Here is a 13803-nt window from a genome sequence, read left to right on the forward strand (position 1 = left end):
AAGCTAATTATATTTAAGCGTGAACTGATTGTTCGTTAGTGATGTTTGCTATGGCAAGCATCTAACATAGTTGCTCATATGTAGGGTTGTCAACATAAAATCATATAAAAGTTTTTATTTGTTGTAAGGGTTTTATTAGCACAAAATAATGATTATACATTACCATGATTTAGAGAAAGTAATTCGGTGAAACAATATTTCATAATACACATTTATTGTTAGGCATAGTTACAAAAAGAATCATTAGATGACATTAAAATACTTAATTTAAGGATTAGATTTTAGCCTTAAAATACTAATTATTTGCAACTTTAAATCTTTACCCATTTTGCTACTATCCTTCAAACTTGCAGGTTTTGAAGTAACTAGAAGTTAGAAGTAACTCAGTGACAATTACATTTTTAACAGTATTTCAACTGTAATTTATGAGATTTGTTGTATTTTGAATCCAATTTTTCTTGTGATCATACTGATTTCAAATTTAAGGATTCATTAGTTTGAATATACTCAGAACCAAAGACTATCATAACATCTTAGCTAAAAAGTCTGTATACCTTATTTTTGAGAAAACATCCCATGTTTTGGTGTGACTGCTTATTTTCAGTAGTGATATTCCAATGATGACATGTTTTGGTCATGACTGTTTCGATAGTGACAATTTAACATTTAAAGGCCAGGTTTCACAGACAGGGCTTAGACTAAGCCAGGATTAGGCCATAGTTCAGTTAGAACATTTAAGTATTTTTTATGAACGTACTTCGAAAAAAAAAACATTACTGGTGTTACAAACACGCCAGGTTCCACCTCCACTCATTCACAACGCACGCCCTCATCTGAGTACTGAGCACTTCTACCTGACCCTCATCATTACCCAATCACCTCGGCACCATAAATACCACACACACGCACTCAATCAGCGTCCGGTCTCGTTCGCGACAAGGTCTTACCTGTATGCTAACTCAAAGGACTAACTCTTCCTCTACTTACCTCTCTCCAGCGATTCTCAGAAGATCAAGATCCTCAGTGTGCGTGTGTGTGGTTCACCTCCCTCCTCTGACGTCTTCACCCAGCTCTCACGGATCCATTCATCACTCTACCCAACACTGCCAGCACTTCCTCACCTTCCGTTCACGCCAGTCTCATGGCCCGGCCGGCGCCCTACTCTGGTTCGGCGGAGGAGTGCAGCGGTTTCCTCCTACAATGCTCGCTGGTCCTGGAGATGCAACCGCACTTGTACCCCACCGAGAGATCCAAGGTAGCCTTTGTAATTTCTCAACTGCAAGGTAAAGCACTACTGTGTGCAGATTCAATATGGACTCAAAATAACCCAGTTATCCAGTCTTATTCCAGCTTCATCTACCATTTCCGAGAAGTTTTTGGAAGACCAGCTTGGGACTCTTCCATTGGTGAGAAGCTGTATAATCTCAAACAGGGAACAATGTCTGTCAATGTATATGCCCTTCAGTTTAGGGCTCTAGCGGCCTCCAGTGGATGGAACGAACAGGCTTTACTGACTACTTACCGTCAGGGATTGGAACCTCGAGTGCGGTTGCATCTCGCTGCATACGAGGACACCATCGGGCTTGAACGATTCATCCAGCTGTCCATCCGCTTCGCCACCCATATGCAGTCATGCTTAGAAGAGCACCAGGGCCAGGCATATTCCTCTACGCCAATCTGCCGACCAGAGGCCGTCAGCTCCCCAGAACCAGCCAGCGAATCCATGCTAGTGGACTCATATCGTCTCTCTATGGCTGAAAGACAAAGACGGCAAGCCCAGAATCTGTGCCTCTACTGTGCAGCCCCAAGGCATGCCATCGCTGTATGCCCCGTCCGTCCTCCTCGTCCTGTTGTCACACTTACTGCCGCTGACATATCTCTTCCAGTTTCCGCCCTCCTCGATTCTGGGTCAGCCGGCAACTTCATCTCTGGCGCCCTCTGCCGTCAGCTCAAGCTCGCTACCAAGGCAACGCCGTCAGCCTACCAAGTCCACACTATCACCGGCAAACCGTTAAGTAGAAGATGCGTGCGTCATAGTGTGGGTCCCATTTCCCTCCAAACCGGACTACTCCATCATGAGGAAATCCATCTGCTGGTTCTGGAAGAATCCACCGCTGACGTGATTCTAGGGCGCCCGTGGTTAGAGCAGCACAATCCCGTAATCTCCTGGAATACGGGCGAAGTCCTGAAGTGGGGCGACGCCTGTTTCAAGAGCTGCATCTCAGGTTGTCCAGTTCTGGCCACATCTTCCCCTGAACCTTTTCCAGTTTGTTCCACTTCAATAGAGAGCCCAGTGGAAAACCAATCCATCGCCATCCCTACCTGCTACGCCCCCTTCAGTGACATCTTCTGCCCCAAACGGGCTTCCAAGCTGCCTCCACACCGGCCGTGGGACTGTGCCATCGATCTGCTGCCGGGTGAACCAGTGCCTAAAGGAAGGATATACCCCTATCCATTCCGAAGGAGAAGGCCATGGAGGAATACATCAAGGAGGCGCTGGCTCAGGGTTATATTGGTCCATCTACCCCCCTTGCTGCTTCGAGTTTCTTCTTTGTGGAGAAAAAGGACGGAGGTTTAAGACCATGCATTGATTATCGGGCTCTCAACAATATCACTGTCAAGTTCAGGTACCCACTTCCCCTCGTCCCAGCTGCCTTGGAACATCTCCGTGGTGCCACTGTTTTCACCAAGTTGGACCTCCGCAGCGCCTATAACCTCATCCGGATACGAGAGGGGGACGAGTGGAAAACAGCCTTCATAACCCCTACTGGCCACTATGAATACTGCATGATGCCGTATGGACTTGTTAACGCCTCCTCCGTCTTCCAGGACTTCATCCATGAGGTGCTCCGGGAGTTCCTCTACAAGTTCGTCCTCGTCTACGTAGATGATATCCTCATTTACTCCCGGAGCCTGGCAGAACATCAACGCCACGTTGCGGAGGTCCTGCAAAGCCTGAGGGCCTTTCAACTCTATCTCAAGGCCGAAAAGTGCTCTTTCCATCAGCCCACAGTGCAGTTCCTTGGATACAACATCAGCGGAAGTGGCATCCGGATGGACGAGGGGAAGGTAAATGCCGTCAGAGATTGGCCCACTCCTACCACCATCAAAGAATTACAACGGTTCCTTGGCTTTGCCAACTTCTATAGACGGTTTATCCAAAACTTCAGTACCATCACCAGCCCTCTCACCAGTCTCCTCCGTAACAAACCCAAATCTCTCCCCTGGACTCCTGCCGCCACAGAGGCCTTCCACACCCTCAAAGAGGCCTTTACAACTGCCCCACTCCTGGTTCATCCCGACCCCGACCAACCCTTCGTCGTGGAAGTGGACGCCTCAACCACCGGAGTGGGAGAAGTCCTTTCTCAGCAGCAAAAGGAATCCCAGTCGCCTCCACCCATGCACCTTCTTCTCCCGGAAACTCAACCCGGCGGAGGTCAACTATGATATCGGCAACCGGGAGTTGTTGGCCATCAAGTTGGCCTTAGAAGAATGGAGGCATTGGTTGGAGGGAGCCAAACACCCCTTTCTGGTCCTCACAGATCATAAAAACCTGGAGTATCTTCGAGTGGCCAAAAGATTAAATCCAAGACAAGCCCGCTGGGCGTTATTCTTCACCCACTTCCACTTTACCATCTCATATCGCCCAGGGGTGAAAAACTTAAAGGCTGACACCCTGTCCCGGTGTCACGCCCCCGAAGAGAATCTCGAAGAACCAGAAACCATTCTTTCAGAAAAGATCATCGTCTCTCCTATTACCTGGTCTGCAGAGACCCTTCCTCCTACCGATTCTACTACGAACACCCCGCCGGGTTGCCCACCGGGACATCAGTATATTCCCAGGACACGAAACACTCCACTCATTCACTCCGCTCACACATCTCTTGGCACTGGTCACCCGGGGGGTCAATGAAGGGTCAGGGTCCCCCTGAAGGGTCTGCCCACGGCCATGGAAATGGCCGAGCTGTTAACCATGTCTTCAGGTACTTCGGCATCCCAGAGGATATTGTCATGGACCGTGGTCCCCATTTCATCTCCCGGGTATGGAAGGCTTTCCACTCACTCCTTGGTGTGGCCATCAGCCTGTCCTCCGGATACCATCCCCAGTCGAACGGGCAGACGGAGAGGAAGGTCCAGGAGATTGGACGCTTCCTCCGTACCTTCTGTCACGGCCACCAGAACTCCTGGAACCAGTTCCTTGGGTGGGCCGAGTACCCACAAAACTCCCTTCGTCAACCTACCACCGGACTCACTCCATTCCAGTGCGTACTCGGCTACCAACCTCCACTCTTCCCCTGGTCAGGTGAACCCTCGGATGTCCCCGCCATCGACTACTGGTTCTGGGAGAGCGAGGGGGTCTGGGACACGGTACACCACCAACTCCAGCGGGCCTTACACAGACGCAGAACGACAGCCGACCTTCGCCGATCTGAGGCCCCAACGTACCAACCCGGTCAGAAGGTCTGGCTGTCCACCCGGGACATCCGCCTGCGCCTACCCTTCCGCAAGCCAAGTCCCAGATTCATTGGCCCATTCACCATCCTCCAGCAGATCAATCTGGTCACTTACAAACTCCAATTACCCCCTGAGTACCGGATTCACCCCACCTTCCATGTGTCTCTCCTTAAACCTCACCATCCTTCTGTCTCTCCCTCCACAGAACCTGGCGAAACCGAGGCCCCCCCTCCACTCCTCCTAGACGACGGTGCGGCCTATGAAGTAAGTGACATCCTGGACTCCCGGCGGCATGGTGGACAACTGGAATATCTAGTGGACTGGGAAGGATATGGTCCAGAGGAACGTTCCTGGGTCCCACGTAACGATATCCTGGATCCTAACTTACTCGACACCTTCCACTCCAATCATCCCGACCGACCAGCTCCCAGGGGAAGAGGACGTCCACCACGTCGTCGGGGTCCTCGGCCCTCAGGAGCGGGCCGTGGGGAGGGGGGTACTGTTACAAACACGCCAGGTTCCACCTCCACTCATTCACAACGCACGCCCTCACCTGAATACTGAGCACTTCCACCTGACCCTCATCATTACCCAATCACCTCGGCACCATAAATACCACACACACGCACTCAGTCAGCGTCCGGTCTCGTTCGCGACAAGGTCTTACCTGTATTCTAACTCAAAGAACTAAGTCTTCCTCTACTTACCTCTCTCCAGCGATTCTCCGAAGATCAAGATCCCCAGTGTGCGTGTGTGTGGTTCACCTCCCTCCTCTGACGTCTTCACCCAGCTCTCACGGATCCATTCATCACTCTACCCAACACTACCTGCTCCTCTGCTTGTGTCTATTAATAAACCCTTCTGTCTGTTACTCCTCAGCCTCCCGAGTGATCTGTAACAACGGGTGTGCATCTTGAGATAAAACAAAGGATCCTGATATATTTTAAGATCAGTCAGTGCAAATTTCTTTCAGTTGAAACAGTTTAGACATACATTTTAGTCTAGGATTAGGCTTAAGCCTTTTCTGTGAAACAGGGAATATGTATATATGGTTAGCCAGCACAGTTCTGAACAGTGTGAGAGAGGGGGGCACAGGATTATTTCCTGGTCATAAATTTAGGGGTGTAATTAAAATCAGCCTTAGTCAATGTACGCTTGTTTTGGTAGTGACATGAAAATGCAGGACACATTTCTATTTTTTTTTTTTTTTTACATAACGTTTCATACTTTCATAAGGAAATATAAAAGAAATATTTTAACTACTTTTTTTAAAAGATTCAAAAAGACACTTTTAAAAACAAAAAATGGAAAAAAAGAAAAACAATATTTCAATATGATTTTCATAAGTTGAAGTTTAGGTTGAAAGTATATATATATATATATATATGTGTGTGTGTGTGTGTGTGTGTGTGCGTGTATGTATATTACTAAATTACTAACACTTTAACAAAGAGAAAAAAAAAAAAAAAAAAGGAGGGAAAAAAATCTAATTAAAAATGCTAATCAGTAATACTAAGTTAACACTGGCCAATAAGTGCAGATTGCAATTTAAGGAATAGTTCACCCAACAATGAAGATTTTGTCATAATTTACTCACCTTCATTTTTTGTTCCAGACTTCTATACGTTTTTTATGTTCAATCAATCAATAGTTCACCTCAGCACCTCAGTACACCTTAGTGATCACTAAGTGACACCACTCAAATGTTTTCAGAAATTGTGAGAAATCTAGTTTTAACTATGCGTGTTCCTTGTTTTACAGTCGTCCAACACATAAAACGTCACAACATTCTGCTGAAGAGGGAGCTAGGAGAAGGGGCTTTTGGAAAAGTGTTCTTAGCTGAATGCTACAACTTGTCTCCTGACCAAGAGAAGATTTTGGTGGCTGTTAAGGTATGATATATTTACACAACAAAACATCGATTCTGCATAAATTCTGCACAATTCAGGTTGTGGCTACGTAAAGATGTTTTACTGTAGGTATGTGTGTAATAAAAGATCACACTTTCTTATATCACAGACTCTGAAGGAAGCCAGTGAAAGTGGACGAGCAGATTTCCACCGAGAGGCAGAACTCCTGACCAACCTGCAGCATAAGCACATTGTCAAGTTTTATGGCGTGTGTGTAGAAAGCGACCCTCTCATTATGGTGTTTGAGTACATGAAACATGGAGACCTCAACAAGTTTCTCAGGTTTGCAGGAGAGTGTTTATCACACCCACCCACCCAACAATGATGTTTCACCCCAAAATGAATGAAAACTGCTATCATTTGCCCTTCTGTTGTTCTAGACCAGTGACATTTTTCAAAATGTCTTCAAAATATTTTATTTTGTCTTCTGCAGAAGATGTTAAGAAGAAGTTACACCACACTCACGATCACCAAGGTGCCAGACAAACAAGACTGAAAATCTCAAAAAACTAAACTGTCTGCACACTAGAATCCTTCTGCAGAAGAAACATATTTTATTGTAAAGCTTATTATAAAAATAAATAAATAAATAAGCTTGCATGGATTATCTCAATACAGAAATTGTTCATTTGATCTGTAAAGTCCAAGCAAAACGTGTCTGTATGCTGTCCACATTCTGACCTCCAATTTTGTTCGGTCATGATCATGCTATTCATTTTCTCTCTTACAGGGCTCATGGACCAGATGCAGTGCTGATGGCAGATGGACAGCAGAGTTTGCTGGTGGAGTTAACTCAGCCTCAGATGCTGCACATTGCTCAGCAGATAGCAGCAGGCATGGTATATCTGGCCTCACAGCATTTCGTGCACAGAGACCTGGCCACACGCAACTGTCTGGTGGGAGAGAACCTGCTTGTCAAGATAGGAGACTTTGGCATGTCCAGAGATGTGTACAGCACTGACTACTATAGGGTAAGTGTGAGTCACCTTGGAAATCTCCATGTCACAGTGGTCCTTTTGGTCCAAGGAACCAAAAATCTACTACAAGGTCTTATTTCGTTTGAAACCTGAATGCATAACTGTATTATATATGATTTTATTTAAATTACAGTAATCAAACAATAATATAATATGAAATAAAGATGACAAACTCATTTAAAATACATCATGGGAACATTATCCACCATATACGTGAGATTATTGACCAAAATTAATACTTCAGTAGTTAGTTCTTAAATCATAACCTATTATCTTAAAATAAACTTATATTTTATTCCAAATTGATTCCAAATTCCATTCGATTCCAAAGTCCTGAACATGTGTTTACAGCTTAGATTAAAAATTAAATAAATACTTCCTGTATAGGTACTGAAAGGCTTTTATTGCATTTGTTGTTAATCAATATGGATATTAACTATTCTCTCTTAGTAAATGAAAATATATTCCGTTTTTCTTCAGTTGCCTCTTACAGGAAGAAAATCTGCTATTTGTGATTTTGCATTACTTAAAAAAGTGCCAGTGCTTCATTTGTGTGCGACACAAAACAGAAGTTCCAAAAGAAAGACATGTTGTCTAATATAGATAATGTTGTATTGTCATTCTGCTAAAATAAACATATTGCAATTGCATTTGTTGCAACTGACTGCAAGCACAAAAAGATACACACTGCAGCTTTATGCATTCCGAATCAAATCAGAAAATATTACAGATATGTATGCTATATTTTCATTGGTTGTTTAAACAAGCAACTGAAGGAAATATAAGAGAAACCACAGAAAATAATCCACAGGGCCATGTCAGATTCTTCTTTGAACATTCCCACTCACAAATGTGAATGCAAACATGGGCATATTAAGCAACAAATGATAGAAGATCATTGCAGTCAAAGTCAGGGCCGCTCAAACAGAGCATTGTTTTGAAAATGCCACAAACTACAGTATTACACTCCTCACATTGTGCTTTTCAGCAGTTCAGCCAACTGTCAGAGATTCTCTGGGAGCACTTGTTTAATCTAAGGTTATTTGTGGCTTGGGTCATTTCCTGATCCCTCTCCTTTCTGTTTCCTGACATTCAGAAAGAAAGATCAGTTGAACCTCTGTTGAATCTAATTTCTGTGAATCTGAGAGATGTATATGAACACAACAGATGAACACAAAAAAGCAAAATGCAGTTTGTGTATGTCCATTGTGCTGACAAACTGCCTGGGAGCTCCTCAGTGGTGAAACTCCTCCTCCTTCAATCAGTGGTGAACCAGGTGGAACAAATCTTCCAGGTAATCTGAGCGTGCCAGTACCTGGCTCTGTTGTTGTCTTTAGACCGCAGTGAAAGGAGCATTTAAAGCACCACAAGACCAAGGAAACCATCTTTGTCATCAAGGTGACTGTGCAAGACCAAGCCTTCCACAATACTGTGAAGGACAGCCGGTAAGCGCCATATTGGCCATGTTTGGCTAGACTGACTTAAGCAGTGCAGTGCTAATGGTACTCTGGAAAACACAAACTCTTAACCCTTGTTGACTTTGATAGGACTTTTGCAGTGGTATTTGTAAATTCAAATGTTGTTTGTGGGGTATAAAGGAAAAGTAAGAAAAGCCAAATTCATTGTTTGACAAAGAATGTGTTTGAAATGGTTAAAAGTAATTTTAATCTTTGTAGAAATCTTAATAAACCAAGTTCTTAATTCAGTTAAAAATGTATAGTCTAAAATTATTTGGCTAAAGATACTTGGTTAAAAGATAAGAAAATTCTGAAAATTAAAATACCAATTGAATTGTTTTTGTAAAGGATCTAAAGTTGTGTGGCTACAATGATGCTTTAGAATAATTCTTTACTATGAAAATACTGCTTAAAAGTGGAAACCTTGTATTTTATAATGACCGTACTGTGTTTATCTGAGGTGAATGAGAAGAATTGTTTAATTTGGCTGTCAACTCAAATAATAACTTGTATTTGTCATCTCTTTTGAGGTTTTTCACCTGTTTACCGCTGTCAAGGAATGGTAAATAAGACAAACCACTGTTCCCAGGGCTGTTTATTGAGTGAAATCCAGTTAAAAGCTTCATGTGGAGGGATTGTCCTTTTCAAGTGGGGAATTGCACAAGAAATAGATCAGAACTTGACCTCCATAATGGATAATATAACTATATACTGTTGTGTTGTCTTTTATGACTAATGACTATATAACAGCTGATTAAATGCTGTAAATATGAAAGTGCCTCAAAAACCAACAGTTCCTCACAGTGAGTTCTTCCAGAAAAAGCCCGAACCATCTGACACTCAAGGGCTCTCCCAAACCTGCATCCTGCCAACACAGCCGGAAACCCTCTGCTGTGTGTGTGTGTGTGCGCGCGCGAGAGAAAGATGAAAGAATATCAGCTCCCTCTGTTGTATAACAATAGAAAACACAGGATTTTTTTCATTGCATGATCACTAGGAAGTTTTCAATAAATGTATTTTGGCAAAAACACTATAGTGGTTTTACGTACAGTTTTATGCTCTAAAATACCCATATGCTCAATCTGAAGTGTCTCACATTTTAAACAAGATTGATACAGTGATTATCAGTATCACAATTCCTATTAGTTTGGTCTTGAATAGGTGGAATGTTCTTTGTGCTATCTAATAAAATGTAGCACAGGAAAATGACATTCCAAGTCTTCTGAAGCTGTACAGTAGGTTTGCGTAAGAAATGATTATACCCAGATTTACAGAAACTTATACCCTTTTCAGTCTCATTAACACTTCTCCACATTCAGTCCTGCTGCAAGAACCAATGGCATCTGACACTTGAGAGCTGAGATCGAGAGGAAGTTTAAAATTGAGTTCCTCGCAAAGCTATTCTATGGCTTCAGAAGTCTTGGTATTTAAAACACAATTTTGTTTGAAACCACACAAGAGGATTTATGTTTGATTTACTTTTTTTTTTTTTATATTGCGGTTGCACTTTATTTTACAGTATATTGAGTAATGTAACTACTTAGGAAAAAGGTCTGGTTCAAGAGTAGTAACCTAATTATTTCCCACTTATTGTAAATCCTCTAGTAAGTATACAGTATGTACACTTCTATAAAAAAATGTATTTGAAAGAAGTTTTTATGCTCACCTAGACTGCATTTATAAATAATTAAAAATACAGTTTATATTATAACGACTGTTTTCTATTTTAATATATTTTACAATTTCATTTATTCCTTGTATGGAAAAGCAGCATTTTCAGCATGCATTACTGTAGGTTTGAGTGTTACATTGTCCTTCAGAAATCATTCTAATATGCTGAGTCCCAGTTATGCTGCTTAATATTTTTGTTAAAAAATGTGGATTGTTCAGGCCAATTCACACTGTACCAACAGACGTGTTCTTTGGGTTAAGCCAGATATCTGTGTAAGCCCTGTCTGTTGCTATTCATCAGTGCTGGTTTTCACCAATTTTACATGTTGGAATCTGCATTTGTAGGGTCTTGGAATTTTTGAGAAGTGGCATACTGTCATCTGGACATTGGTTTATGTCTCTTAGTATGGTGTGGCTTAGCCTTTAGCTGAATAGAAAAAGCTACCAATATTTATTGTATAAATCAACCATTTGAAATGCTACAAGTGATATACAGTAGGAACAAAATGCATCTTCATTTTTTAAAAATGTGTTAAAGATATTTAACAATGTTATTAAATAATAATTTTAGTTTTTAAAAATTAATATTGAATGTTAGAGAATGGCAGAAGTGATGTAAATGTTTAAATAAGAGAAGTTAGCTTGCACAATTAAATATGAATTAACACAATACAGGTACAATAAAAAAAACTAAATCTTATACAGTATTAGTACAGTATTTAGTTTACTTTGCTTATTATGGAGACACTAAAATTGAAACGATGGGAAATGGATTTAATAAGTTCATGTTCATCTGTATCTCTTATCTCAGGTGGGTGGTCACACCATGCTGCCCATCCGCTGGATGCCCCCAGAGAGCATCATGTACAGGAGATTCACCACAGAGAGTGACGTGTGGAGTTTGGGTGTGGTCCTCTGGGAAATATTCACATATGGCAAGCAACCCTGGTACCAGCTTTCAAACAATGAGGTAAGACACATCACTCTTAAACAGTCATACTTAACATGTATTTCATAAGTAGGAATGGAAGTCCTCAAGAAATATATACCAGTTATTCATAGAGTGATTGGTTTGTCCCCAAAAGCACTCACTGTATCAACCCAGTACCTTGTAAAAATGACAGTTTCTAGGCAGACTGATGCACTCTTAGTGGAGCCTGTGTTCAGTTGTAGTTCTGGACCCTGTTTCTGCTGCCTCCTGCAGGTGATCGAGTGTATCACACAGGGTCGGGTGTTGCAGAGACCTCGTACTTGCCCCAAAGAGGTGTATGACCTGATGCTGGGCTGCTGGCAGAGGGAGCCCTACATGAGACTCAACATCAAAGAAATCCACAACCTGCTCCAGAGCCTAGCCAAGGCCTCGCCTGTTTACTTGGACATCTTGGGCTGATCCGTTTGCCAGTATGGGTGTGTAAATGTGTAGGAAAAGTGTGTGTGAATGTGTGGTATGAAAGGAGTAAGGAATGGTTTCGATTAAGATGAGTGATTGAATATAGATGTGTGTGCGTCTCTGTGTGTGTGTTCATGAAAATGGCTTGTGCTTCAGCACTCTAACCACATAGACTAAAAGGCCTTAAAGTTCACTGTGTGCATTGCTTTGAGTTTTCCCACGTGTGGACAGGTCCATCTATCGTGCATCAATATGTTTTCTAAAAACCCCAAATTGTCTAAAAACAGAATTTACAAAATTCAGACTTGATGAGGACCCAGTCATCAGCACATCGCCCTGGCGTCATTATGGCAGACTTGCAGATCGCGATACTACTCATACCGCAAACTATCAAGTAACAATCATAACACATCGGATCTAATTGTAGACTTTTCTGTGCCAATTTTTGATGTCTATAATGCTGAGGTCGATGAAAGGCGTTTTTGGACATCTTGGTGCGCCCCATCTTTCTCAGCGCAAACTTCGTAATAGGAGCACAGCGACAAAGAAGCCTTTTTTTCTTCGGAAGAGGCTTGAGGTTGTACAGAGTGTTTGGAGTAAGTACAGAAGCAAAGTCACCAGCAGTGGCACTTAACTATTTCCTCAGACTTTGTTTGGCTCCCTGGCCATAGTTTTGATTCAAAGGGCACTTGTCTCTCTAACTGAGGTTTGAAGAACAATGGGAAGATGCTGTTCTTGTTTCAATGGTAACAGTCTTTTTTTTTTTTTTACGTTAGGGTGCTTACACACTAGAAAACATTTTGACGGAACACTTGATGGATAGAAATCTGCAAGATTTGTGTTCTTGAGGGTGTGGAAAAAGCCATTTATCCTAGATATTTCCCTGCCTTTGACCCTAGAGGCTGGAATAGGTTCCAGCATCCCTGCGACCTACATCGGACAAGCGGCTTTGAGTTTTGGGTGGTTGGAAAGAGCCTGAGCTGTTTGAAATAAAACAGAAATACAGCCAATTGGATTTCTGAAAGCACAATTGGACCCGCCTCCGTGGGATTCTCAGTAGTCAACAGATCCCTGCGTTATAGCCAAATACAAATTCCCTCCACTTTTGGTCACATAACTGATCATCGAACTATTCTGATCATCCCACTATTCTCCGACATAATAGTGAACTAGTGTGTATAGGCATCCTTCATCATCATCATGTTGCAATTTTATGGACTTTGCCTTTGCGAAGACTGAAGATTTATTTCAGACCTGTTTCTGAGGAGTATATCCATAGATGTTGTTCATAACACAACAGACCTGCCTGATCACCTGGAGTTGATTGCTCTCAGATTATTCATTATTATCTGTTTATGTATCAACCGCGAAATTATATGTGTATGTGATAATCTATGATCGATTTGTTTTCTTTGTATTGTGGGCCGTTTCAAAGCGATGGGCCCTGTGAAGTAAATGTTCATGTGAGAATGATTAGAGTCGGACTGTCCCTAAGGTCACGACAGGAAGATCCTATGAAGGGACCGTCCAGATTCAACTGGTGTGTTTCAACCCCACTTAAACAAGTTACCAGAGGAGGACTACAAAGGACTGAATGACAAATACAATTGTCATTACACTACACAGTGCACTCAGACAGTATTCAGATCCCTTCATTTTTGTCACATTTTATGTTGTAGCCCTATGATACAATTTATTTTTCCCACTCTCCTTACACCACATAGCAAAAACAAATCTGTGAAAACTGCATATTTATTAAAAGAAAAAATACAAATATCTCAACAATTGTAAGTATTCAGACCCTCAAAGGGATAATTCACCCCAAAATGAAAATGTTGTCATTAATCACTTACCACCATGTCATTCCAAACCCTTAAAAGCTTTGTTCATCTTCGGAACACAATTTAAGATATTTTGGATGAAAACCGGGAGGCTTGTGACTG

General features: G+C 42.3%; 1 protein-coding gene across 1 annotated transcript in view; it reads left to right on the forward strand.

The window, feature by feature from the left end:
• The window catches only part of LOC132140818 (BDNF/NT-3 growth factors receptor-like), a 42891-nt gene extending 30763 nt beyond the window's left edge, over positions 1 to 12128 (forward strand). The window contains exons 14-18 of the mRNA XM_059549819.1: positions 6217 to 6347; positions 6475 to 6647; positions 7096 to 7336; positions 11282 to 11440; positions 11675 to 12128. Coding sequence (XP_059405802.1) covers positions 6217 to 6347; positions 6475 to 6647; positions 7096 to 7336; positions 11282 to 11440; positions 11675 to 11860 — 890 coding nt within the window. The 3' untranslated portion in view covers positions 11861 to 12128. The remainder of the gene's footprint in view (positions 1 to 6216; positions 6348 to 6474; positions 6648 to 7095; positions 7337 to 11281; positions 11441 to 11674) is intronic.
• Positions 12129 to 13803: the final 1675 nt, after the last annotated feature.

Source organism: Carassius carassius, chromosome 5 (genome assembly GCF_963082965.1).
Source record: "Carassius carassius chromosome 5, fCarCar2.1, whole genome shotgun sequence".
NCBI classification, from domain to species: Eukaryota; Metazoa; Chordata; class Actinopteri; order Cypriniformes; family Cyprinidae; genus Carassius; species Carassius carassius.